This window comes from Vigna angularis, chromosome 5 (assembly GCF_016808095.1).
Source record: "Vigna angularis cultivar LongXiaoDou No.4 chromosome 5, ASM1680809v1, whole genome shotgun sequence".
Classification (NCBI taxonomy): domain Eukaryota; kingdom Viridiplantae; phylum Streptophyta; class Magnoliopsida; order Fabales; family Fabaceae; genus Vigna; species Vigna angularis.
This window is the reverse complement of record NC_068974.1, coordinates 39,352,253-39,376,095: the sequence shown is the minus strand read 5'-3', so window position 1 is coordinate 39,376,095 and position 23,843 is coordinate 39,352,253. Positions and strand designations below refer to the sequence as shown.

Below are 23,843 nucleotides of genomic sequence, written 5' to 3'. Positions count from 1 at the left end.
CTCTTCTTTTTCGAACAACCAATAAATCATTCTCAAATATATCAATTCTTAAATATCATCAAAATCTTAAATATCAAATGTTATATATCCACCAACAACATACATCAATTTTCATGCTTATCTAATTTCAGAGTCCAAAGTAATATTTTTTGACATCATACCACTAGAATTACAAATTAATCTCTGGTGTTTGTGTGTTTAGAGAGAGACTTAAAAATTAATCTCAAGAAGAAAATGTATATAATCTTTTGACATTGTAACTTTTTCTATTAATTATTCAATTTTTCATAAAAAAAAATTATGAATACTTATATTAATAGGAGATTAAGACCACAGCACGAAGTGATCATGTTAGAAAAAAGACACTTTCATCTAATATAATTTAGAATTACAATTAGTCTTTATTTAGTAGAAACTATTATCTGCAATCCAAAAGACTGTGTTTAATGTTACTAAAGAGTATTTAATGAGTGTATAAATTATAAAGAATGTTGGCAACACGTGGAATGTCGTTTTTCAAAAATTAAATATATTTTTCTCTCTTAATTTTAGAAATATATAAATTTAATTATTTTAATCAAATGATAAATTTATTTAATGTTTTTTTAGAAATATATAAACTAAAATCTAAATAAGCGAACTCTCAAATATATTTTTTTCTCAATTCGGCTGTGGTAGTTCCTACGTTATTCTTACAATTAAAAAAATATCGTGAATGATTTAAAACTAAAAATATTGATTATTATGCTTGAATTTTAATTATTTATCTTTATAATAAATTAAATTTGAATATTTGAAAATTTGTAAATAGTTTAAGTTATATAAAAATAAAGCTATATAGTACCTACGATAGTACATAGCCTGAAAATTGGACCTGATTAGTACTATAACAGTTAGAAAATTAAAATCGATTGGGGTTGTTGTTTTCAAACCATATCCAACCTGCTTTACAATAAATTCCATAATGAAACTGCTGTGATATGAGAAGAAACCCAACATCAACAGACTTTGAAGTTCATTGAATTTTGCATGTTGCTACCCTAGCTAGCCTCCTACACGTTATCTCGATCTTTCACATTTCACACCATTTCATATATAACACAAATGTACTTGTAAAATCCTAAATTCTTCGGAGGAGGATTGTACGAAAAAAAAATTATTGTTTGTTACAGTGGCTAGAAACAAAGTTTCACATCGAATAAAATAAGAAATGAACATGTGTTTATATACACATAATATATTTTTACTGGTAAGAGTCATTTTGGAGTGGTACCAAAACAAATTTGCGAAGATTTGATCCAAAGCAGATAATATCTTACCAGTAGAAAGATTTATGTGTGTTGACGAAATAATGTTTAATTTCACATCCTATTTTAAAGATTTTATATGGACTGAAATAAGATAAATTTATATCTTTTACCAACAAATCAATTGTATAAAATTAAATTAAACTTAAAATTCACTTCTTAATAATAATTTGTTTTCCTAAAATATTCTTAAAATTAAGAAGAGATTCCTAAGTTTATTATCTTGAAATTTTAAATTAAAAATACATAATTGTCTCGTATTTATGATTAAGGAGACAAGAAAATGATAGTATTTTGGTAGGTGGGTATCATATTAGTAGCTATTTACTATTCCTAGGCACGGGGTACCAAACCCCAACTGCCAATTAAATCCTCAGATCAATCAAATATTTCATCTTGTTCATCCTTCTCCTTTTACTGAGGTGAAAAAACACCAATACATTACTACTAGCTATGCTTCTTGCATCTTTCTCATGCTTAATTTCATAAATAACCAAATATGTTCTTCCTCAAAAAATTAACTATTTAAAGAGAAGAATATATATTACTTTAATTTAATTAAATATCTAGTTGGTATATGGATCCAACAAGATTTAATATAAATCATTTATCTCTCAAATCATAATTAGATTAAAAATTAAACTATACTACATATGAAGGAACGTTTTCCTTATTCTATATAAATGCAAGATAACTATCTTTTATATAAAATTTTAACATGTATACGGATTAGAATGTATGTTGTTTGGTATTGTAGTATTTTATTATTTGAGATTTACTAATCGATAATAAGAGGATAATTTTATTATAAAGGCATCCAAAAACTTTATTTAAAAAAATATTTCGTCTTAATTTTTATAAAAGGTAATATTTTTTCTTCTTCTTAAAACCATTTAAGAGAAAGAATATTTTTAAAAAGTTATTAATATTCTCTTTGTCCTCTCTCCCTTCCCTTTCTCTTCTTTTTTTTGGATAATTTATTTTAGATTACTTTTAATAAAAAAGGTAGCAAGTGAAACTAATAATAAAAAATAGAAATACATATATGTCTTTTTGAAAAAAAAGAAACGATAATTTCACACACACATATATATTTTTATATTTATTTGATATTATTTTTTTTTATCAAAACTATAAAAAAATATTTTTTTATAATTATTTTATTTTTGTAGTATATATTAAATGAATATAAATATGTGTCATTTTATTAAAAGAAAAACTCATTTTAAGATAATAATGAAACTATTTTATCACGAAAATATCACACTTTTATAAATAAATCATTCATTTTATAGAGAATGCTAGTCATGTTAGGGGAAAACTAAATCCATATATTTTCCCACCCTCTCTGACCAAGTCATTATAACAATGTCTGACTAAATTTTTATGAAAAATTTTCAAGGAAATTTATTGTAATTCATTGCATGAACTATATAGATTGGATGTGCATGTGATGAGGGTTGTATTGGTACGTATAAAAATCTCTGCCGAGAACAGTATGAAATTGAAGAATTAATGAGCTAAACTTACGGTGGAACATGTGGAGCAACTTTGGCTGTAAGTTACTTCAAATCAAAACACTGTGCAACCTTGTTACACCAGAATTGCAACTGCAGACTCATTATCACAGTTCACAACACTGGAAGAAGCACTCGACAAAGGAACGAGACTTGTCTTGCCATCTAATATCTTGCCCTGTATATGTATACTTGTGTGCATTTTCTGGTAGAACTTTCACGTTGAGATAAGATCAATTTAAACTATATAAACGAGTGTAGATCTCATTTTACAAGTCGGTCACACTCGAGATGCATATACCTCAGCGTGAATAGATGTATTGAAAATCTTACATCGACTAAAAATAAGACCTAAAGTATATAAGTAGGTGAGTTAGGTTGACAAAGGAAAGTGGTGGGTTGTGAGTTTTTAATCCTAATTCAACTCACGTCAACTAGAAAGTGATTTTTAAACCTAATTCACCCCACAACTTACACCCCACGACTCAATCCAAGTTCACACTAGTGTTAAAATTTTTTATATTAAAATATATCAAAATTTAGTAGAGGAAGGAATTATTGAAAAACACATTTAAATTTTAAATAAATTTTCAATTATTATAAATCATGATAATATTAAGTTGTGAAAGAAAAAATTATCTGAATAGAAAAAATATGGAAATAATAAAATGTGAAAATGGTAATGAAAAATAATATATTTTGTAGCTGTCTTAGTTGTTTTAAATGATCTTTTACATCAAATTATAATACACATGATATTTATAAAAACTCATCTCAATTACATAATTATTTTAGAAAATTATAACTAAAACATACGTAAAATATTCTAAGTTTTCTAGTTATGTAAAATGTTTTTGATTTTTTTCCCTTATCTCAAGTTTTTCTATAACTTATTGAAATGCTTCCATCTTTTAAGTTTTTCTATCTTCTTTTAGTAATTCATTGTTCTTTTATATATCATATTCATGTTCACACACACACGTGTGTATATATATATATATGTCCTGCAATTGTATCTCAATATATCCACAGTGAAGGGATAACAGCTTTCTTTTACACATGCAACTAGTTCTAAGCATGTTGGAATCAAGGGTGTATAATCACTCTTTCAATTTAAGCCACTTAATTAATTAATCAAGTTTTATATACTTGACTGGTATAGAGTTTTCTTTTTTAATATATTCTCAATTATCGTGATTAACAGTTTGTTTGTTGATCTAGTATTGATAGAAAATACGTTCAGGGATCTGGGCTTCGTTCATGCAGGTATTCATCTAACCAAAGTTTAAACCTGAAAAATGTCCATGATCTGCAGATACCTGCACTGCATTTTGTACAAAGTAATTATATATATCCCAATTTAGAGATTTTAAATGAAAGTAACAAAAAAAAAAGTAATTGAAGGACTTAGCCATGTCCCATTTGTCTGTTTTGTAGCTTAAACGATTGTGAAACATTTTTCCCTATACATATGCTGATTATAACAGATAACAAGTACAATTTTGTATGTTAATGAAGCAAAATAATTGGAAAACCCAGATGCAGTAGTTTTATTTGTTGGTGATGGATTTTAGTTGAGTGGAGAATCAAGACCATCTTGAGAAGAAAGTGAATGGAGGGGTTGATGCCTCTGAGAAGGGAAAGATGGCATCTTCCTGAAAGAGGGTCTCTTTTCAAGCTGTTGGATTGTTCTCTTGGCATAAAGTGTTTGAAACAGTGGTGATGCTCTCTCCTTGAATTTCAGAACAGTGAAGAACAGAAGTCTGTAAGCCAACAGAATCACAAATAGAGCTGCCAAATCCCACCACTTTGAATGGTTTAATTCAATGCCTAACATGTGTGTGATCACGTATTCTCCAGTCAGTTTTTTGTCACCAGGTATCAGAGGCTCAAACTCAAGCCCAAGCAAGTCATTCTTGTATGCACCCTACATTGTGTTTCAATCAATCAAATCAATGATTTTTTAATGTTAAGAATGAAGTTAACATTATATATTACTTCTTCTCATTGATCCAAAGAAATATCTTAATCATACATTTGATCGAAAATCTCCTAGAAATATAATCGTTTTTAAATGAATTTAACGTGATTCAGCACTATAAATCCTACATATATGGTTAAAAAGTGGACTTTAAATCTAATTTAATCTTATAAAATCGGCTTATAAACTGGAGTGAGTGTAAATTATCCTTCAATGTATACTTAGACACAGTTCAGATTAGACAAATGGAAGACACAATTAAGATTTTACCAAGAAATTAATTAAGTTACCTGAATTGCCCATGAACCATAGCTGATATATGAAATTGGGTAGCGCCAAACTGGTTTTGGAAGATCAGACAGCAACCTGAAGAATCCTGAGGTCATCATCATGATTCCCTGCAAATGATTCAAAGTTAATTACTAGTTAACACAGCTGCCTCATTTTTCAAGAACAAATTGATCTCCTTTGAATTAAAAGGGTGAGTGTTTGATTAATTGATCTTACTATTATTCCAGCTCCTGTAATTATTCCCATGAGGAAATTTGGAACAAGTGAAGCCACAACCATCATGAGGCTCTCTATTACTGAGATGCAGCTGTAGATGTTGAAGGTGAAGAACACAAAGTGACTTATCCCTGGCCTGAATTTCACCATGTTATAGGTGATGGTGCTAGAAGTAAGAGCAATAGCAACCAAGAATGGGAAAGAAGAAAGGAAATTGGCTAAAATATATGCTGCAACTCCATAGTATCCATTGAGCCTTTCTCGATAAAACACCTGTTTCATGTAAACAAATTAATTCAAAACCTCATTGTTGTTATGATATAAACAAAATCTCACATTAGATAAAATAAAAAATGAACATAAGTTTTTATATACACATAAAATACCTCCTTTGGGAAGAGGTTCTTTTGGAGTTATATCAAAAACAAATTCGTGAAGACTTGGTTCAGAATAGACAATATCTTACCAATGTGGAAGCTAAGTCTATAAAAGTTTGAAAACAACACACTCATACAAAACCTTTTAGATTACCTTCATTTCTTCAATGAATGATGGAAAGCCCCCAATTGACATGAATGTCATAAATCCTGATATGAATGCACCACAGGCACCACGGGCCAGAATGGAAGTGTAGCTGTAGCCAATGTCAAAATAAACTGTTCCCACACATATGGACACAATGATGTAAATTATGATCCTCAACCAGTAGTACCCCACATCTCTGCACATGTTCACAAATGATCTCTTTGTCAAAGTTGAGAGTTGCTTCCACCAACTAGCTTGACTTCCATTTTGTGTCTGAGGTTGAAGCCCTTCCTGTAACACAATCAATATTTTATGATAATGCTATCAAGTATTATACACTATATTTTGCTTTTCTGTTAAGACAACACAGTGCCCTATGAATTTCAGTTTTGAACTGATTAAGTGTGTTTGAAAAGGCATACGTCTGTAGATAGTTCTTGAATTCTGGTCTTTGCCCTTCTGGCATATGCCGAACGCCTATATTTCTCAACTAGCATTGACTTAATCTCTGCTGTAGCCAAATTCATGAAAGGATCAGCTGAGTTTGGAACATCCTGATAAGGGGAAAATAGAGAGAGCAACTCCATGCATTAGTATAGCCATTAAAACTAAAACTTCAAGCTCAAATTTTTATGAAACATCTATGTGTCTGTTAGATATTGTTAGTTATAATATCCTATATATTTGGGTTTGTTCTATATTTTCCTTTCTTATTATTCATTACAAAGAAGTTTCAACTAAAAGTAAGATCAATTTAATATATATATATATATATATATATATATATATATATATATATATATATATATATATATATATATATATATATATATATATATATATATATATGAATGTAAACTTCACATTACAAGCTCATTTTATAGAATTGAATTAGATTTAAATTCACTCTTTAACATGGTATCAGAAACTTAGACTTAAAGTCCATTTCTTAGCAATATGTGTATTATTTTCTATGGAAGGGAATTTGCCCTAACCCTAATTTTCACTACTTTCAACAATTTCCATACTTGAAATCTGTCGACCATCAGAGACAAAAATGTAGTTTCGGGCGGATAAGTACTAAAATATAAACCACGGCATATTTTATTAGAAGTAGTAACCAAAACATACATGAATTCTCTGAGATCCCTTCAACGTAGCTGTAACAATGTCGAAATCAGAATTGATGCATCGTAGGAAGTGATCAGAAGGATTTCTTTTACGTGGACAAGGGAAACCAGCTTCAGCAAAAAACTGCAAGAGAAATTGAAAAACAAAAGGCATTGCAGCTTAGTTTCAGACCTCAAAATATTGAAGTAACCAAATAGAGACCAAATTGTGACCATATTTTGGTGCTTAAAACAAACATGAAATCAATTAATCATAATCAAAAGGGATGAATAAACTGTGAAATAACCATTTTACATCATTGAAGAAAGAAAATTTTAGATACTGAAGTTTGATGAAATATATATGATAACAGCAAAAGTGTACCTCAATTGCAGATTTTGCTTCTCCAAAATAAACTGTTTCACCGCCAGATAGCAAGAAAAGGTCATCAAAGAGTGTAAAGACTTCACTGCTGGGCTGGTGAATGGAAGAGATAACAGTTCTTCCATCACGAGCAACATTTCTGAGAGTTTGAACGACAAAAAATGCAGAGGCACTGTCAAGGCCACTGGTGGGTTCATCAAGGAACAGTAAACGAGGCATTGTAAGGATCTCAAGTGCAATGCTAAGCCTCTTCTTCTCCCCTCCACTTATACCTCTCAAGTGCCAGTTACCAATCAACCTATCAGCACAATCTTGGAGACCCATTTCTATGATTGTTCCATCCACCAAGCTGTTAACTTCTTCTTTGCTCATTGATGTTGGAAGACGTAGATGGGCCGAGTAGGATACAGTTTCCTTCACAGTAAGAGTTCCCAGAAGCACATCCTCTTGAGTTACGTACGCCTGAACAAATTTCAACCACAAAAAATCATTACAAAAACATGCATTTCTATGCAGAATTACCACACATTACAAAAACATACATGTCCATGCAGAATTAACTTTTTTGTCGAAACCAGGAGATAATATAATACATTATCAGCTAAGCAACAATATCAGGAGAAATATTAATAGTTTTAGATAACAAGTGAATCATATGACAGAGAAAGATAGAAAGAAGAGAAAAAGTATACTGTGAATAAGTATTATTTTTTTTTTCCTGCGAATTATATAACACCAGTGTTTTCTTTTATGCAGTTTAACATTTTTTAGTATAACAAGGTTGTTGCTAAAAACAATCTCAGTTAAGCATTTATATGTTGCAACAAATTCCAATGATAAATGAATGAGACAATAATATAAAGAAAAATATTCTCTCACACACATAAACTTTTTACATTCATACACTATATTTTTTACTTTCTTCTTTTTTAAAAAATACAAATGTTACACTTTTATGATCATTGTAAAAGTGTCTCATAGTATCGTTAATATAAATACGTTTTCAAACGTTAAGAAAACATAAAACAATGTGAGTTTCACTTCTTATAATTTTGTAATGTACTGAGAATAATGGGTTAGAGAGTGTATGTTTCTATCTGATCTCTCCACAGAATATCAGTATTAAGTAAAAGTGCTAGTTTACTTACAACACCGCCGTAACCTAGGCTTTTTTTCTTCCCATTTAGAAGAACATTTCCTGTCATAACCACATTTTTTGAGAGTCTACCTGCAACCACATCAAGACATTAATTATAAACAATACTGAAAAATTAAGAAGCACATGGCATGACATAGTACAACTATAGCTTCTTGACCCAAAAATTAATCCAAAATTCATCAGTTTTCTCTAAGGGATGACTGTATCCAGAAATAATTTGTTAACTGATCTGGAAGAAACTGAGTATGATGCATGGATACAAGCTCATGTATCTAATACACCGATACCACCGATAAGTTATTTTGAAAATAATGTGATACAATATATAATATATGTAGATTAAAAAATATATAAAAATACTTAAAAATATAATAAATATGATTGTTATTGTGTAAATTAAAATTAAATCAAATATATTAAATATTATCAAAATGAAAAAATATAAATTATTATTATCATAAAAGTATTATTATTTTATATATTAAATACTTTACTGATATTACATATAAATACGTGAAGGTATTGTACATCATAACAGCGGAAGTATAATACTATTAATTTTATTATTTTCAGGATTTTATCAGACTACAACAAAAAATACACGTCTTCCTTTTAAAGAAAAAAAAAATACAATTAATGTTTTTTCTTAATTAAAAGTTGTTTGATTTTATTTTGTAGAGGATGAAATTTTGCATAAATATAAAAATAAGTATATAAAATACGTTATCTTATCATCTCATAAAAAAATTGTTATTTATTACTATTATTACATATACATACAAACAGTACTTTATTGATATTTATAATAAGGACCATTTATATATTAATAATTTTAACAATTTTTTTATAATAAACAATTTTATTCATCCATATATTTAAAATAAATCAATCATGAATTACCGGTTGTAAAACAATTGCAAAAAAAATTATTAAAAAAACATTTTTTTGTAATAATTAACCTAGAAGTCATCAGACTATTTGATAACGTAAAATTTTAACATATAGTATATATTATATATTATGATTCTTATTTATGATATTTTGTTAATAAAATATTAGAAATGACATTTTTATAGTTACTACTTATATATATATAAATATATATATATATATATAAATATATATATATATATATATATATATATATGTATATATATGAAGTTAAATTAATCAAACCAACTTATATTTTAATCAGTAAATTATAGGAAACCAATAATTAATTTCATGGGTAAGTTTTGAGCTCATCGAATTAAGGCTTATGAATGTTCGAAGAAATGCAGAGAGACGAAAACTGAGACCCATTCTCATTGCTAAGAAGTGAAAAAGACAGTAGAAAAAGCATGCAATGAACAGAAAACTTTCTACCCAGTTGTCCCAGCATGGGCCACAGGGCTAAAACTGTGTTACGTTAATTTATACATGGAAGTTTGTAATTGCTAAAGTGGTATAATCATCTACTTTTCCTCTTTTAGTGAAAGTTTTTTCATGTGGCATACTATATCATAACCAAACTAGAGTGTCATATTCTTTAAATAAGCCTTCAAAATCAGTGAGGTAGGTTATAGACTTATAGTGGTGGTTATACTCTTTAATATGCAATTTCAATCTCATCCTTCCAACCACCAAAATTGAAGACTCGCCTACCATAATGGATAGGGAGCCATCAACTATTGTCCTTTTCAGTGTCAACTATCACAAAGTTCCAAACTTAATGAATGAAGAATTAAATAATAAACCCCACGAAGCTGCTATGATTGAAAGACTTTTCCATCATTCTGTCAAAACAAGAACCTTCAAAGTTTCTCTTTTCTTTGTCATTATTTGAACAGCAAACATGATTATTTAAATATCAGTATAAGAACAGCAATACTTGAGATTTCTTCACAGGAAATTAGTTGGAGATAACAGCGTACCCCACCACCGACCAAACCATTAAAAACAATGGCCCATCTTGCCACAAGATTTTTAAGTCACGAAACAAAAATTCAACTTAGCAAATTCAACCAAAAGTGAATCTCAATATGGAAAGATGTAAGTCCCAATATCGAGCTACCCCATTTGATTAAAAGAATTTGCACACCAGAAGCAGTGAGTAGACAGAAACTAAAGGTCTTTCTTTTCCTCAAAAAGATAACTTTGTTTTTGAGAAACAGTGAAGGTGAACTATGCACTTGAACACATGATGTTAGCACAAGAAAAGGGTGTGACATGAGATATGGATATTGTTTCAATGCCAAGTCAAACTATTAGATGTTTAAATGAAACTTTAAACTTCTACATGATGTAGTAATTGGTGTATATATATATATATATATATAAAAGTACCTGCAAGTGCATCAAGAAGGGTAGATTTTCCAGAGCCAGAAGGACCCATGATGGCCATGATTCGGCCAGGCTCAGCATAGCCATTGAGGCCATTGAGCAATCTCTTGGTGGGTCCTTTTCCAAAGTTTGGAAGCACAACTCTGAGATCTTGCCAAGCCAAGAAGCTTCCTCTGTCAAAGCCCGTGTATGGGAGATCCCTCTGAGTTTCAGTAGCAGCAGCACCCCAGTTGAAGCCTTTGTTCCGGTCGGTGGCTGCTGCTGCTGCCTCAATCTCCATGGTGATATGCAGCTACAGATATGGAAGTTTGACCTAAAAAGATTGGAACTTCACATAAAATGAAGTTAAGGAAGATAGATAGATAGGTGTTATAGGAAGAAAAAGAAAACACAGATAGATTGATTGGCAACAAATACCAAACAACTAACCATTAATGCTGTGAGAGAGAGAAAGGAAGAAGAAGTTATTGATTGGATTGAAGATGCACAGATCAGAGGCACACAGGTGGCAAGTAAGGGAAATTAATGTGAGAGTTACAGCTGCCTACATGTATACCATGCTTTCTCATGGCACCACCATGAATGCTGCTGTCAGTTTCAACATCCCTTTAACTTTTAGTTACATCTTTTCATAAACTTCTTTATAATACTCCGTCCTTCTAAAATTTATAAGAAAAATGATATTTTAACATACATAATTTTTTTCATTTTATTTGATATTATTCTTTTTTATTTTTTTAAATTACAAAAATTCACTTTTTTCTATAACTATTTTATTTTTGTTAAGTATATTAAATGAATATAGATATACGTCACGTTACCATTATTCATTTTTTAATAATATTATTTTTTAAAAATAATTTCTATTTATTTTTTTAATTTAACATTAAATTACTTCTTCTTTTTTACCTTTTATATTTGTATTAAGTACCAAAGACTATATATATTGTGATATAAAATGAAAATAGTAAAAAAAGTTATAAATATTTTATTGAAACGGAAAAAAATTACATTATTTCATTTACTTAAAAATAAACTTACTATCTTCTAGTTACATATTATATGTGGGGTTGTCTGATTCTCGGAATTGTGAAAGGATAATTTTGAAAATTTTGCTAATGGATAATGGTTATGTTATTATCTGAACTTGTGAAATCTGACATATGGTTTATTTGTATGATAGTTAATTGAAATTTATATAAAATGATTTAATTAATTTAAAATATAAAAAATATTAAGAGTATATATAAATATAAAATTTCAATTTCTTAAATTATTAAGAGTGCATACAAAATAATTTTCAACTAATTACTAAAATTATAAATTTGATTTCTATAATTAACTCAGTCTACTCCTAATGAATGCGTTCCTATAAAATTTTACTAGATGCAATAAAAAAAGGTGTTTAATTTTCTATTGATAAATTAATTATAAATAATTTTTTTCTAAATCTATCCGAAAAATAAATTGGAAAAATAGATCCAACAGACATGCAAAGTATTTCTAAATTTTGAACTGCTGAGTTTATTTTATATTGCATGTTAAGGTAAAATCTCAAGCTCATATAATTTGTTTTTATTTTTTTGAATATTTATATTTCGACTTTAAACAAATTTATTTACAGATAACTATTCAATGTCTTGTAATTCTATAGTCTTTTGTCTTCTATTTGGTGGTAGATGTTATTTTATGACTTGGTATCTTCATAGACACGTTGCCATAACTAAGATATTTGCAAAGCAACCTAAATCTAATTCCTTCACTAGGTTATGCTATTTTAAAAATATAAATTTCATGTCCCTTATCCAAACATTCTAAGACATTATTCTTCAATATAAATATATATATATATATATATATATATATATATATATATATATATATATATATATATATATATATATATATATATATATATATATATATATATATATATATATATATATATATATATATATATATATATATATATATATATATATATATATATATATATATATATATATATATATATATATATATATATATATATATATATATATATATATATATATATATATATATATATATATATCTCACACCCTAAAATTAGTAATGAGCAGCTTAATTATAAGGAGCAGTGTTCCTTTAGAAGACTAATATTTTATTAAAGTATGATGGTAAAGAAAAACCCCTTTTTGGTAATCTTTTCACTTCAGACAAAAAGTCTCTTTTGTCAATTGAAAAAGTAGTCTTTATGCAAAAATCTGTTAATTGAAAAGTAGTCTAAAACGTACATATACTTTTTCAGATCTTTTATACTTTCAACCAATCATAAATAATAATATAATTTAATTTTTTTCTCTACTTTCATAGGTATTTAGAAGACATAAATAAAGTAATTTTTAATCATAGCTTTTTTTTCAGCTTAAATATTTTATCCATCACGAAAACTCTTTTTAATATGTAGTTTCTCAATTTCGCTATAAATCGTAATATTTTGTTTGAAAGCTTTTTTGTGGCTTCAAATTGTACTTCAACTTGAAGACTTATATCAAATATACTTTGAATTAACATAACCCAACAATTAATTCAACTGAAGAGATTAATTTTATGAGATTAAGTAAGTAACAAGAAAGTTCATTGAAAGGAAATAAATTGCCATAATGTAATTTGAAGTGCAAGTATAGAAAATGTACAAACTTTTATTGAAATAGTTATTAGAAACATATGCAACTTTATTGAACCAATAACCACCGATAGGGCAGAATGAATTATAAAACACGTGTTACAAAGTATTTTATTTGTTTCAACCAAAAAGTAGGAAACAAAACACATGCAAACAAATCTCTTAAAACTTTTAACATCTGTCTCATTTTCTTTTCTAAAGTGGATATAATAAATTTTAAATAAATAGAGATAAAATAAATTTATACTATATAATTCAATTTAAATATAAATATAAAAAAAATTTACAAGTCAATTTAATAAAATTTAATTAAATTTAAAATCTGCTTTACATATTAAAACTAATTAAGAACTTTTATCCTAATCTTATAAATATTTAGTTTTATGAATACAAATATCAGCCTCCAAAATAAAACACTCTCTCAAAAGATAAATTTATAGTACACAAATCAATACGTAAACTGATTTTGTAAATTTAAATTAAACTTAAAATATCTTTCTTAATAATATAGGTTAATTGTTAATAACCTTCTCTCGATCTGGATCCTTACCCAGAATTCCTTCGTTTGCACTTGTCTACTTTCTAATTGCTTTAATTTTCATCCCAACATTTAATTCAAGATTTTACCATTTGCTAAACATTCTTTATATCAACTTTAAACTTCATTTGTGGATCAACTTTTCAGTAAAAACAATACATCACATAATCTGAAAATTCTTCAAATTTTACAACTAGTGGTAACGGGATCAAAATTAAACCTAACATTGAAGTTTTATTTTTATATACTGATACAAATTATTTTAAAATTCAATATGAAAAGTTCCAGAGATAAGTCATCAACTACAAAGCACTTATCAGAGCCTCCGTAAAAATCGCAAATAATACGACGTAATATTTTAATCCAGTAGACCAAGCATCACAACAACTTCTAGCATCGACAAACGGATCATTACTCTTGTGGCGTCTCAAATCTTGTTGGGGTGTCGATTCCCATCATGCAGCAAAGGCCCGATATCAAAATTATTAGCAAAACTATACCCTGGATTATCACAAATAACAATCATATCAGAATAAGATAAATCACACTCGACAGCCACCAACTCTAAACTCCCTTCGTGTCTGTCTGTTTTGATATGACATGTTACTTGGTTACATATTGCACGGAATACCAAGTATAAATGGAAGATGATAGTTATTTAGATATTACATATCTCTTTTATAGGACATTTGAATTGTAATACTTCATGTAAATCCATGAGGGACTGACAGCCAGGGAGGGGGTGGGGGAGGATTCTTAGACAACTTCTAAGTATTTTAAGAGTTTTGCTCGACATATGGCATCGGTTTAAAAATACTATAGCATTATTATCATGTTTTGAAATATTAGTTTGAACGACATTTCTACAAGGAAATGCTGTCACATAAGACTGGCTAAAATTTGTAAGAAACTAAATTTAACCAATTACATAATTTGTAAGGGAGGAAATGCAATAAATGTCTAAGACCTCCCAAGTCGAGGGAGGCTGAGAATGCTGAAATATTACAGGATCACAGGATGTTACTAAATGTCATGATATTATCATACTCCTATTGTTAAAACTGGAGGCCTGGGGTTAGAGACAGACAGCAACTTACACAAGCAGGCCCAAAGAGAGTATAGTTTTGGTACCATAGAATTCATACATAAAAAAAAGGAATTAAAAACAAGGCACTCCTAAGTCATCGAGCTACCGCACTTGAAAAAATGGACAAAGAAGCTTACCACAAAAATTCCTTCCAAAAGAGATGATTTAAGCTGGCAGACCTTATCACAAGCTGTGGAATTGGTTGATTCAGCACTTTCTTCTAGAAATCTTTGCAGATCTCTGTAGGAAGGATAGCGGATTGACCTAGAGGGATCTGACACATAAAGAACAGCATATTTTGCACCAGATTCCTCCACGGAACTGATAACCTTGGATAAAACTTCCCCTACAAACACAAACATTAACCAAATTCATATCTAGCAAAACCCATAACATAGGTAAAAGTGTATCTACCTTCAGATTGTGCCCTGTCAACATTTTTAAGAGCTTGAGAGCCCCCATTACAGAACACAACCAAATCTGTTTTCCCCCTGTGACTATCTTCCATTCTCTTTGTCAAATAGTCCTGTCAATGGGAAAATAAAGGGCATCAGGTCACCGTTACAGGACCCAAGATTCCATAATGGACCTTGTCACATTTATTTGTTGATTACTTGTATTGAGTGCAAAGCTGTGGTTTCTTCATGATTTGTACCACCCACGGAGCAAGATCCATGGAAAGCAACATTGGCAATTTCCGTACCATCTCCACAGGCTTCAGAAAGTCCTGAAACCAAAGTGCTCTCCAAAAGCAAATCCTCTGATGCAGAAACATAGGGAAACGCCACAGAAGTGTTGGATCTGGCAAAAGAGTTCTGTTCATAAAAATGGAACAGTGTCACAGTAAAAATATATAATGGAATAGACCCAAACTCCAGTATATGGACTATAAATTATATAATGGAATGGGATGGAAAGTGATGGAGTTCAATGCATCTAATTCCATCAATGTGAGACTTTCTTGTTACACCCCTCATATTAGGGTACACTAATGGAACAATCCTCTCTTTGTCTATTTTAGCAACAATTCATTTTTTTACCCCTTCTATCTAAATACAAATATTACAGAATGAAGATGTGGATGAGTTCTGACTTTGGTGGTGAGAAAGTGTTGAAATGAAGATCAGGTGACAATCGGGTTAGATGAGTTTACAATTTTGATTGTGACCCTACCCTAATAAGGATTAGGCTCTACTAATGATGATCGGGTTCAATTGGGTTTTGTTGTCTAAGGTTGGCACATGGAAGAGGTTTATGGTGAGTAGCACAATAGAGATGGTGGTTGGTTGGGCTTCTGTTGTGACAGATATAGAGTGAAGTGAGGGTTCAAAATACAAAGGTGCATGGCAAAAGTTTTGATGGCATTGACACTAGATAACATATTCTGCAAAATCCAATCTCATAGAACTCATCTGCTGAGGATTTATATTTCTAAGACAGGGTTAATATAAGAATATAAAAGTAATAATTTATTCTGCTCCGTTCTATTTCAAATGATAGAATAGGACATTTGATCCATTGTATTATAAAATACTCAAAAATGGAATGACATTTTTAATCTATTCCATTCCGCACTATTATACTTTGATTAATTCCATTCCATTCTCTACGACTGATCCAAACATAGCCTTAGAAATCTCAAATCATATTCACTCAACATGAAAACTTGACACAGAGTGCATGTCACAATTCTCTCACCTTGAGCAGGTCTAAAAGGGCTGAGTCTGAATGTTTGTTCATGCTTAAATCTGAAGATTGTAGCTGCAAAAGAAAAATGCAACATAGTTTACTCAACAGATGCCGCTGCACTAGTTGGCAGGAATCTAATACAAAGTAAACAATAAATACATAAGCTGCAATATGAACTCTATTATCTATATAGAAGCTTGAAAGATATTACCTCTCTACCAACGAATAAAAGTGCCAGATCCAGAGGCTTGTCAAAATTCTTTCCTTTGCACTATAAAAAATATATAAAAATTAAAAACACTAAGCAACAACAACAATAGAAATAAATTGAACAAGATTATCTCTATCATAAATAGGGACAGAAAAATATCCTCTTCTTCATAAAGGTTGAGGGGAGAGAGAATTGCACAGTACATAGTCAGAAACCAATCACGAAGATAAAGATAATACCAGAAAATTTGACCAGCCAGCTTCGGATATAACAGACTTTGCCAGATCATAAGGAGAAATGACTTGGTAATTTACAGATTCCTTCAATCCAAATTCAGAGGCCCTGAAACGGTCCAGTCCAGTAAGATATAAACGATTTTATTATTTGCTATAGTACGTATGTACACGATAAGGGAATATTCAAGAACAAAACACAAACTCATTCTTACATGTAATAAATCACATGAAGTATCATACAATTTAAAGATGATATCAGTTGCCACTAAAGACAACAAGAACTAAATGAAAATGTTACATATTTTACCAACAGTATTCGTTTTATCCTTGTTCATATTTTTCACTTATCCACTGCTTTCATTTCTCACTCTAGACTTCAAAACTACAAAATTTCAAGCCCTAAACTACACCGCATCAGCTGTTTTCTTGAACGATCCAGAAAATCTATCTCCTACTTGTGAACCAAAGCGCGTGTGTAATGCCAGTGAAAAATCTATAAATGAACAGTGGGTTTTTTCACTACTTCAATTCCTCCCTTGATTTTCTTCTTCTAGAACCTTTTGGACATGGGGTTCTACAGGCTATCCACACTGCAACACAACCGTAGAATACCCAAACTCCTTCCAACAAAACCCAAATTCCCCATTCTCCAGCTTCCAGATGAGGCCTACGCTGTCCTAATCATAAAAGCCGATAACAAGCTCCGCAATAACTAAATTAAACCTAAGCTGTTTGCTATTATCCACATCCACAAGAACCTTACAGCATAGAACACAGCAAGTAAACGTGACCGAATTAGTACGAATTGTGAACTGACGCAAACACGAAAAAAAAAATAAGAATCAGGAGTTACAGTTCATAATGTGATGACCAAAGGAATGCAGGAACGGTTGAAGGAACTGCTAACAATCCATTTGGAATAAAAGCAAGAAGAATGAAAACACTAAGCAGCGGCACCACCATCGTTGCTCCTGCAACTCAAACCACAATCGAAGTTAGATCGCGTGATACATTTGATCGATCAGCTTCAGATCGAGTCCAAGCAACATACAACTACAAATTTAAAGGCTCTGCGATGAGACGAATTCAACAATCGAAATCGATCGAATCAGAAAGCGAAAAGAAAACCTAATCGTACGTAACTCACCCCCTTATTACACAGGTGTGTCTGTCTTCTTGATAATATTATTAGTTTTATCAGAAAATTAGAAATTGCAATGCGTACCTCGCTCCTCACATAGATCTACGCTGTTCAAAACTTATTTATGATTAAAATGCATACATGGTCCATATTTTTTTTTGTTTTTTACAATTTTTTTCTTTAAATAAATTCTTTTTTAAAACTCAATCTTTACTTACAAAAAATATTTTTCACTTAAAAAAAGTGATTGATGTACCTTTACACAATATTTTTTTTTCTTAATTAATAATTTAGATTTCATATTTAATTTATTTTAGTCACATTTTTTTACTCAATTAAATATATCTTAAATAACATTAATTTGATTACATTAAATTGATGTTAACATCAGCGACATGTCTTATCTTAATACTTAGATCATATTTTATTGTTAGATACTTCGGTTTTGGTAAGTTATTTCTTCTATATTTTGATACATAATATATTTTAAACGGTTTGATATTGGATATATTTATAATTTTAATAAATAACATCTCTCAAATGGAAGCTAACGTTAATTTAACATAAAAATATAAAAATCCAATTAATCATAGATTTAAATATAAAAATGAAATTTATAATTATTTTCTTTATTTTTGTAGTTATATTTTAACTTGGTCACGCTATTTGTAAGCTCTGAAATAATTACTTTTTGTTTTCTCATATTTTTCTTTATATTTTTCCTAATTTAGCGTCCAATGTAAAAAAAAAAATAGTTTAAATAATAGGGTGAGGTAGGTGCAGTGGCAACTACTGCTCCCTCTGTAGTTGGAAGAGAGAGGGAATGAGTCATCACTCAAGGCCGCCAAACAAACACTCACACTATAAACTCCGGAGTCCCAATTTTTAAGGAAACCAAAACCAAAGCAAAACTTCTTCTCTGTTCTTTCCGACCTCTTAATATTCGCAGATCTCTATAATATTTTTCGATCTACATTCTCTCTTCTGTTGTCGTTGGAGCTAAAACTGAGATTTGTATTGCCCATCTTTGAATTCCAAAGCAAAAACATGTTTTTGGTGAGACCCATTTTCCGAGGACCCTCCCTCTGGGCGTTGCACTCTTCCCATGCTTGTTTCTCTGCCTCAGCGGCTGCAGTTCAAGCTGAGAGAACCATCAAAGATGGGCCAAGAAACGATTGGAGCCGAGACGAAGTCAAATCCATCTACGACTCTCCCATTTTCGATCTTCTCTTTCACGGGGTAATTCCTTCTAATTTGTTTTAATGGGTTTCGGCAAAAAATCTTTTTTTTTTTTGTTTTTGTTTTTGTTTTCAGTTGTTACGTTGATAGGGGAAGTCCATTATTTATGGTGAAAATTTCCATCATTTATGTTGAAAATATGTGTCAATGATTTCGCATTCACTACTGATATTATGAAATAATGAATATAATTGAGGGCGACCATTGTTCTGTGGGCTAATTTTTGGGGTGAGATAAGCACTAGTCTAAAGTTTAAGATAGTGTTGGACCTATTGTTTTACCTTTTATTGGATTGTAATTTGAACATTCTCAGCTGTCTCGTCTTACAAACTTGTTGTACATTTATCAATACGTTGTTTCTATTTTTGGGGTGATTTGGTTTGTCAGGCTCAAGTTCACAGACATGCGCATAACTTCAGGGAAGTTCAGCAATGTACTCTTCTGTCTATCAAAACAGGAGGGTGCAGTGAAGATTGTTCTTATTGTCCTCAATCATCTAAGTATAATACCGGAATCAAGGGCCAACGCCTTATGAACAAGGAAGCTGTTCTAGAGTCTGCAAAGCGGGTATACTTTTTCTCATATGTCATTATTGATCTCTAGTATTTGGTCTTGTGATGACATTAATGATATCTGTAAAACTTGAATCTTCCTCTCAAATGACATCATAGAATGGGTAAGTGTTATGTATTCATTTCAAACATTTCTTTACTTCGTATGTCTTGTTCTTGTGGTGCCGTTCTTTTTTCTTGAACGGATAATCCTTTTCTTGCAGGCAAAAGAGGCTGGGAGCACTCGCTTTTGTATGGGTGCTGCGTGGAGAGATACACTGGGAAGAAAGACCAACTTCAACCAGATCCTTGAATATGTGAAAGACATTAGGTAATGCAACATCATTTTAGTTGTCAGTTTTTCTACAGAATGATTGGCACATAAGTCTTAAGTGGATTTGTCTGTTAAATACATAAATAAAATGAAAAGTATGCTGAATGTTTTACTTATTAGTCCAAATGAAATATAGTTTATTACTTCCGTGAAAATTATAACACTTAGGCTATCTGTCTTATTCCAGGGAAATGGGGATGGAGGTTTGTTGTACCCTTGGCATGCTGGAGAAACAGCAGGCTCTTGAACTCAAGAAGGCAGGTCTCACTGCCTATAATCACAATCTTGACACCTCAAGAGAATATTATCCAAACATCATCACAACAAGGAGTTATGATGAGCGCCTAAAAACACTTGAGTTTGTTCGTGATGCAGGGATCAATGTCTGTTCTGGTAATTATATTAACTTAAAAGTGTTATGAAACTTATTAGTAATTTGTTATAACTTATAGTTAAGTTCATCAACATGAATATAATATATTGACTGGTTGAAGCTTGACCATTTTATTTATAAGCATTTGTTCTTTCTTTGTTCCAGAATCATAACATCTCATTCTTTATGAAGTCTTTTTTTCACTGCTTTTCAAATTGATTGCTTTTTTGGGAATAAAAACAATTCAAAATGTTAGCTTTGTCTTTGTAAATTTGAAAAATGTATAGCCAATTATATGTATTTTATTTATAGATTAATTGAGTAAGGTGCGAATCAGAACTATCTAAGTGGCTTGAGGATTTGTTTGTGATAGTATTTCAAGTTTGGAGTGAATCTTAATACCTTCTTTTGTTTACTTTTAGTGACATTATAGTTACTTGAGAAAAGAGATCCACAGCAGTATAATGATGTGTAATGGACTTCAATGCTATAACTATCTTTTATACAGATTTTATGTCACAATTTCTATCTTTTTCCCTTAAAGCGAGTATCTTAGGGGGACCAATATTTATTTAACGACTCAGCCATGATATCATTAGGTATCAAATCTGATTGTTTTGCTTTGTATCTACTCAAAACCAACCTGAATTTACATTTTATCTTTTCTCATCAATTAGACAATGATTGTGCCATCCATTATTAGTGATGAATATATGGTACACTATATGCAGTAAAATATCTCATTGCAATGAGGAGGGTTATCTTTCTTATAATGGATTGACTTGCTGAAAATTATTTACAGGAGGAATTATAGGACTTGGAGAAGCAGAGGAGGACCGTGTAGGTTTGTTACATACATTGTCAACACTTCCCACCCATCCTGAGAGTGTTCCTATTAATGCACTTGTTGCTGTGAAGGGAACCCCACTTGAGAATCAAAAGGTGAATTCATGAAATAGTTGAATTATTAAACTAAACTAATAGCAAATAAATGTCAATCACCTTATTGTTCTTAATTTCAGATTGAGTTTATAAGTGAGGAGGACAAAAAGCTTGTTTTTAAAATTTTTAGGTTATATAAAATAAAAAATGTTTCCTTGTGTAGGATGTAATTGCAATGAATAATATCAACTAACAAGCAGAGATCAAAGTTGTATTATTGTATATAGGTATTAGGGTTGCTTTTAGATCAAGTTAGGAGTGATGCATGATCAGGATTTGCTTGAAACCTAGTGAATCTTGTGTCACATATACCAGTTTTTACACAAACTGCTGTCACATTGATTTGAATTGTCTATATGACCTATCTGCAATATTTTCAGCCTGTTGAAATATGGGAGATGATTCGCATGATAGCCACAGCACGTATAATAATGCCAAAATCAATGGTCAGGCTATCTGCTGGCAGAGTCCGGTTCTCCATGCCTGAACAGGCATTGTGTTTTCTTGCTGGTGCAAATTCCATATTCACTGGTGAAAAGCTTCTCACTACACCTAACAATGACTTTGATGCTGATCAACTCATGTTCAAAGTTCTTGGACTTCTACCAAAAGCTCCAAGCTTTAATGAAGGTGAAACTAGTGAGACAGAAGATTATAAGGAAGCAGCTTCTTCTAGTTGAGCTGGTCAATCTACGATCCTTCAGCCTCTGTTACTGCTAATTAGCATGTACTTGATGTTAGGTTTCATTGAGCTCGTCGTCTATACTCATATTTGACGACATGAACTCCCAAGAACTAAACATAAATGTTGAAAACATTTATTTTTGCCATAACTAGGCTTTGTCAAGCATAAAATTCATGAGTGGAGTAAAAGTTGACATAGTTTTCTGCATCCTCAGTCTAAAAAAGTGACTCTTTTCTAGTGATTATTGCCTTTTTTTGGTTGGTAGGTTGTTGGAGATTTTTCAAAAAGATCCTCTAAAATGGGTTATCATCGTGTTCTCTCTGAGATCAACATTTGTAGTTTAAATTTGAATAAAACTTTAGGGATGTTTACCAGCGTTTTAATTTTCTGGTTTTATCTTTGTTTTATTTTTATTTTAAAGGTGTCACATTATTTTTTTAATATGGATTTTGATCTAAAAATGTTGCATAAGAAGCACTATTCCAAGAAACGAAGAGTTTTATTCAAATAGGAATTTAGGTTGTTCAAATCTAGTCTTGTGAAATTCGACGGAGTTTTGAAATATAATTTTACTTTTTTAATTTTATTTAGTGACAATTTTTTTTCTTTTAAAAGGTGTGTATGTAACAAGATTTCTAATTTTTTTTAATAATTAGGTCATGAATTCATTCTGTACGGGTTTCGTCCCATACTCTTAATTGCATAACTCTCGATGTTTTGTCTCCTCGCTCCTTGATTTGATTAATAAATTCAAATTTGTAGCATGTAATTATGATCGTAATTGACTGCCTCACCAATAAATTATTTTACGGCTACCAATCAATATTAAATATTCAACCAAATAGGAAGTTCAGTCAGACCAACAATGCAAAATAAGTTTTTCTTCTAATCGTTGCTTCAGGATAAAGAGAAATGAAATATCTAATCGGCCAAGTCATCCCAAATTAAACTCGAGTTTATCATAAACAAAAATTTAGTTAAATAATTAAAATTTAACTAAATTCGTCCGAATATATCATAACCAAAATTTAGTCAAATTAAATCAAATCAATCATAACCAAATTCAGCTAAGTTAATCCACACAAAGTTGAGTTAGTCTCCACAGATTTAGTTCAAATTTGACCAATCAGTCCTAATGAGAATTCGGCCAAATTCAATCTAATCAATCAAATTCGGTCAAATTTAACCATATACTTTGATAAAACAAAAAATAATTCAATTAAATTCATCTAAATTCAGTTCAATTAAAAAAACTACTTTTTGATTTACTAACAATTCAGATCAATCTAGTTCATTTTGTCCACCCCAATCTCCAGTCCAATATTGAACCAACCAAC

General features: G+C 30.4%; 3 protein-coding genes across 4 annotated transcripts; 1 reads left to right on the top strand and 2 right to left on the bottom strand.

Moving 5' to 3' along the window:
- Positions 1–4,153: 4,153 nt before the first annotated feature.
- LOC108340693 (ABC transporter G family member 15) lies at positions 4,154–11,397 on the bottom strand. The gene is made up of 10 exons (XM_017578212.2): positions 11,242–11,397; positions 10,816–11,140; positions 8,480–8,559; positions 7,332–7,793; positions 6,969–7,091; positions 6,260–6,391; positions 5,844–6,128; positions 5,313–5,585; positions 5,096–5,203; positions 4,154–4,751 (listed from the first exon to the last, which is right to left on the bottom strand). The coding sequence occupies exons 2-10, from the start codon at positions 11,090–11,092 to the stop codon at positions 4,395–4,397; spliced, it is 2,097 nt and encodes a 698-aa protein (XP_017433701.1). The 5' UTR covers positions 11,093–11,140; positions 11,242–11,397; the 3' UTR covers positions 4,154–4,394.
- A 2,821-nt stretch (positions 11,398–14,218) lies between these two features.
- Positions 14,219–18,526, bottom strand: LOC108338858 (uncharacterized). Of its 2 annotated transcripts, none has more exons than XM_052877663.1 (9): positions 18,389–18,526; positions 18,095–18,212; positions 17,245–17,347; positions 17,006–17,065; positions 16,804–16,866; positions 15,720–15,920; positions 15,520–15,631; positions 15,243–15,451; positions 14,219–14,519 (listed from the first exon to the last, which is right to left on the bottom strand). In XM_052877663.1, exons 2-9 carry the CDS (start codon positions 18,202–18,204, stop codon positions 14,430–14,432), a joined length of 948 nt encoding a protein of 315 aa, XP_052733623.1. In that variant the 5' UTR covers positions 18,205–18,212; positions 18,389–18,526; the 3' UTR covers positions 14,219–14,429. The 2 variants fall into 2 exon arrangements, with proteins under 2 accessions (XP_052733623.1, XP_052733622.1); XM_052877662.1 differs by having other exon boundaries at positions 18,293–18,433.
- A 644-nt stretch (positions 18,527–19,170) lies between these two features.
- Positions 19,171–22,713, top strand: LOC108338808 (biotin synthase, mitochondrial). The gene is made up of 6 exons (XM_017575837.1): positions 19,171–19,621; positions 20,009–20,188; positions 20,397–20,503; positions 20,694–20,899; positions 21,682–21,821; positions 22,202–22,713. Exons 1-6 carry the CDS (start codon positions 19,430–19,432, stop codon positions 22,499–22,501), a joined length of 1,125 nt encoding a protein of 374 aa, XP_017431326.1. The 5' UTR covers positions 19,171–19,429; the 3' UTR covers positions 22,502–22,713.
- The last annotated feature ends 1,130 nt before the right edge of the window (positions 22,714–23,843 follow it).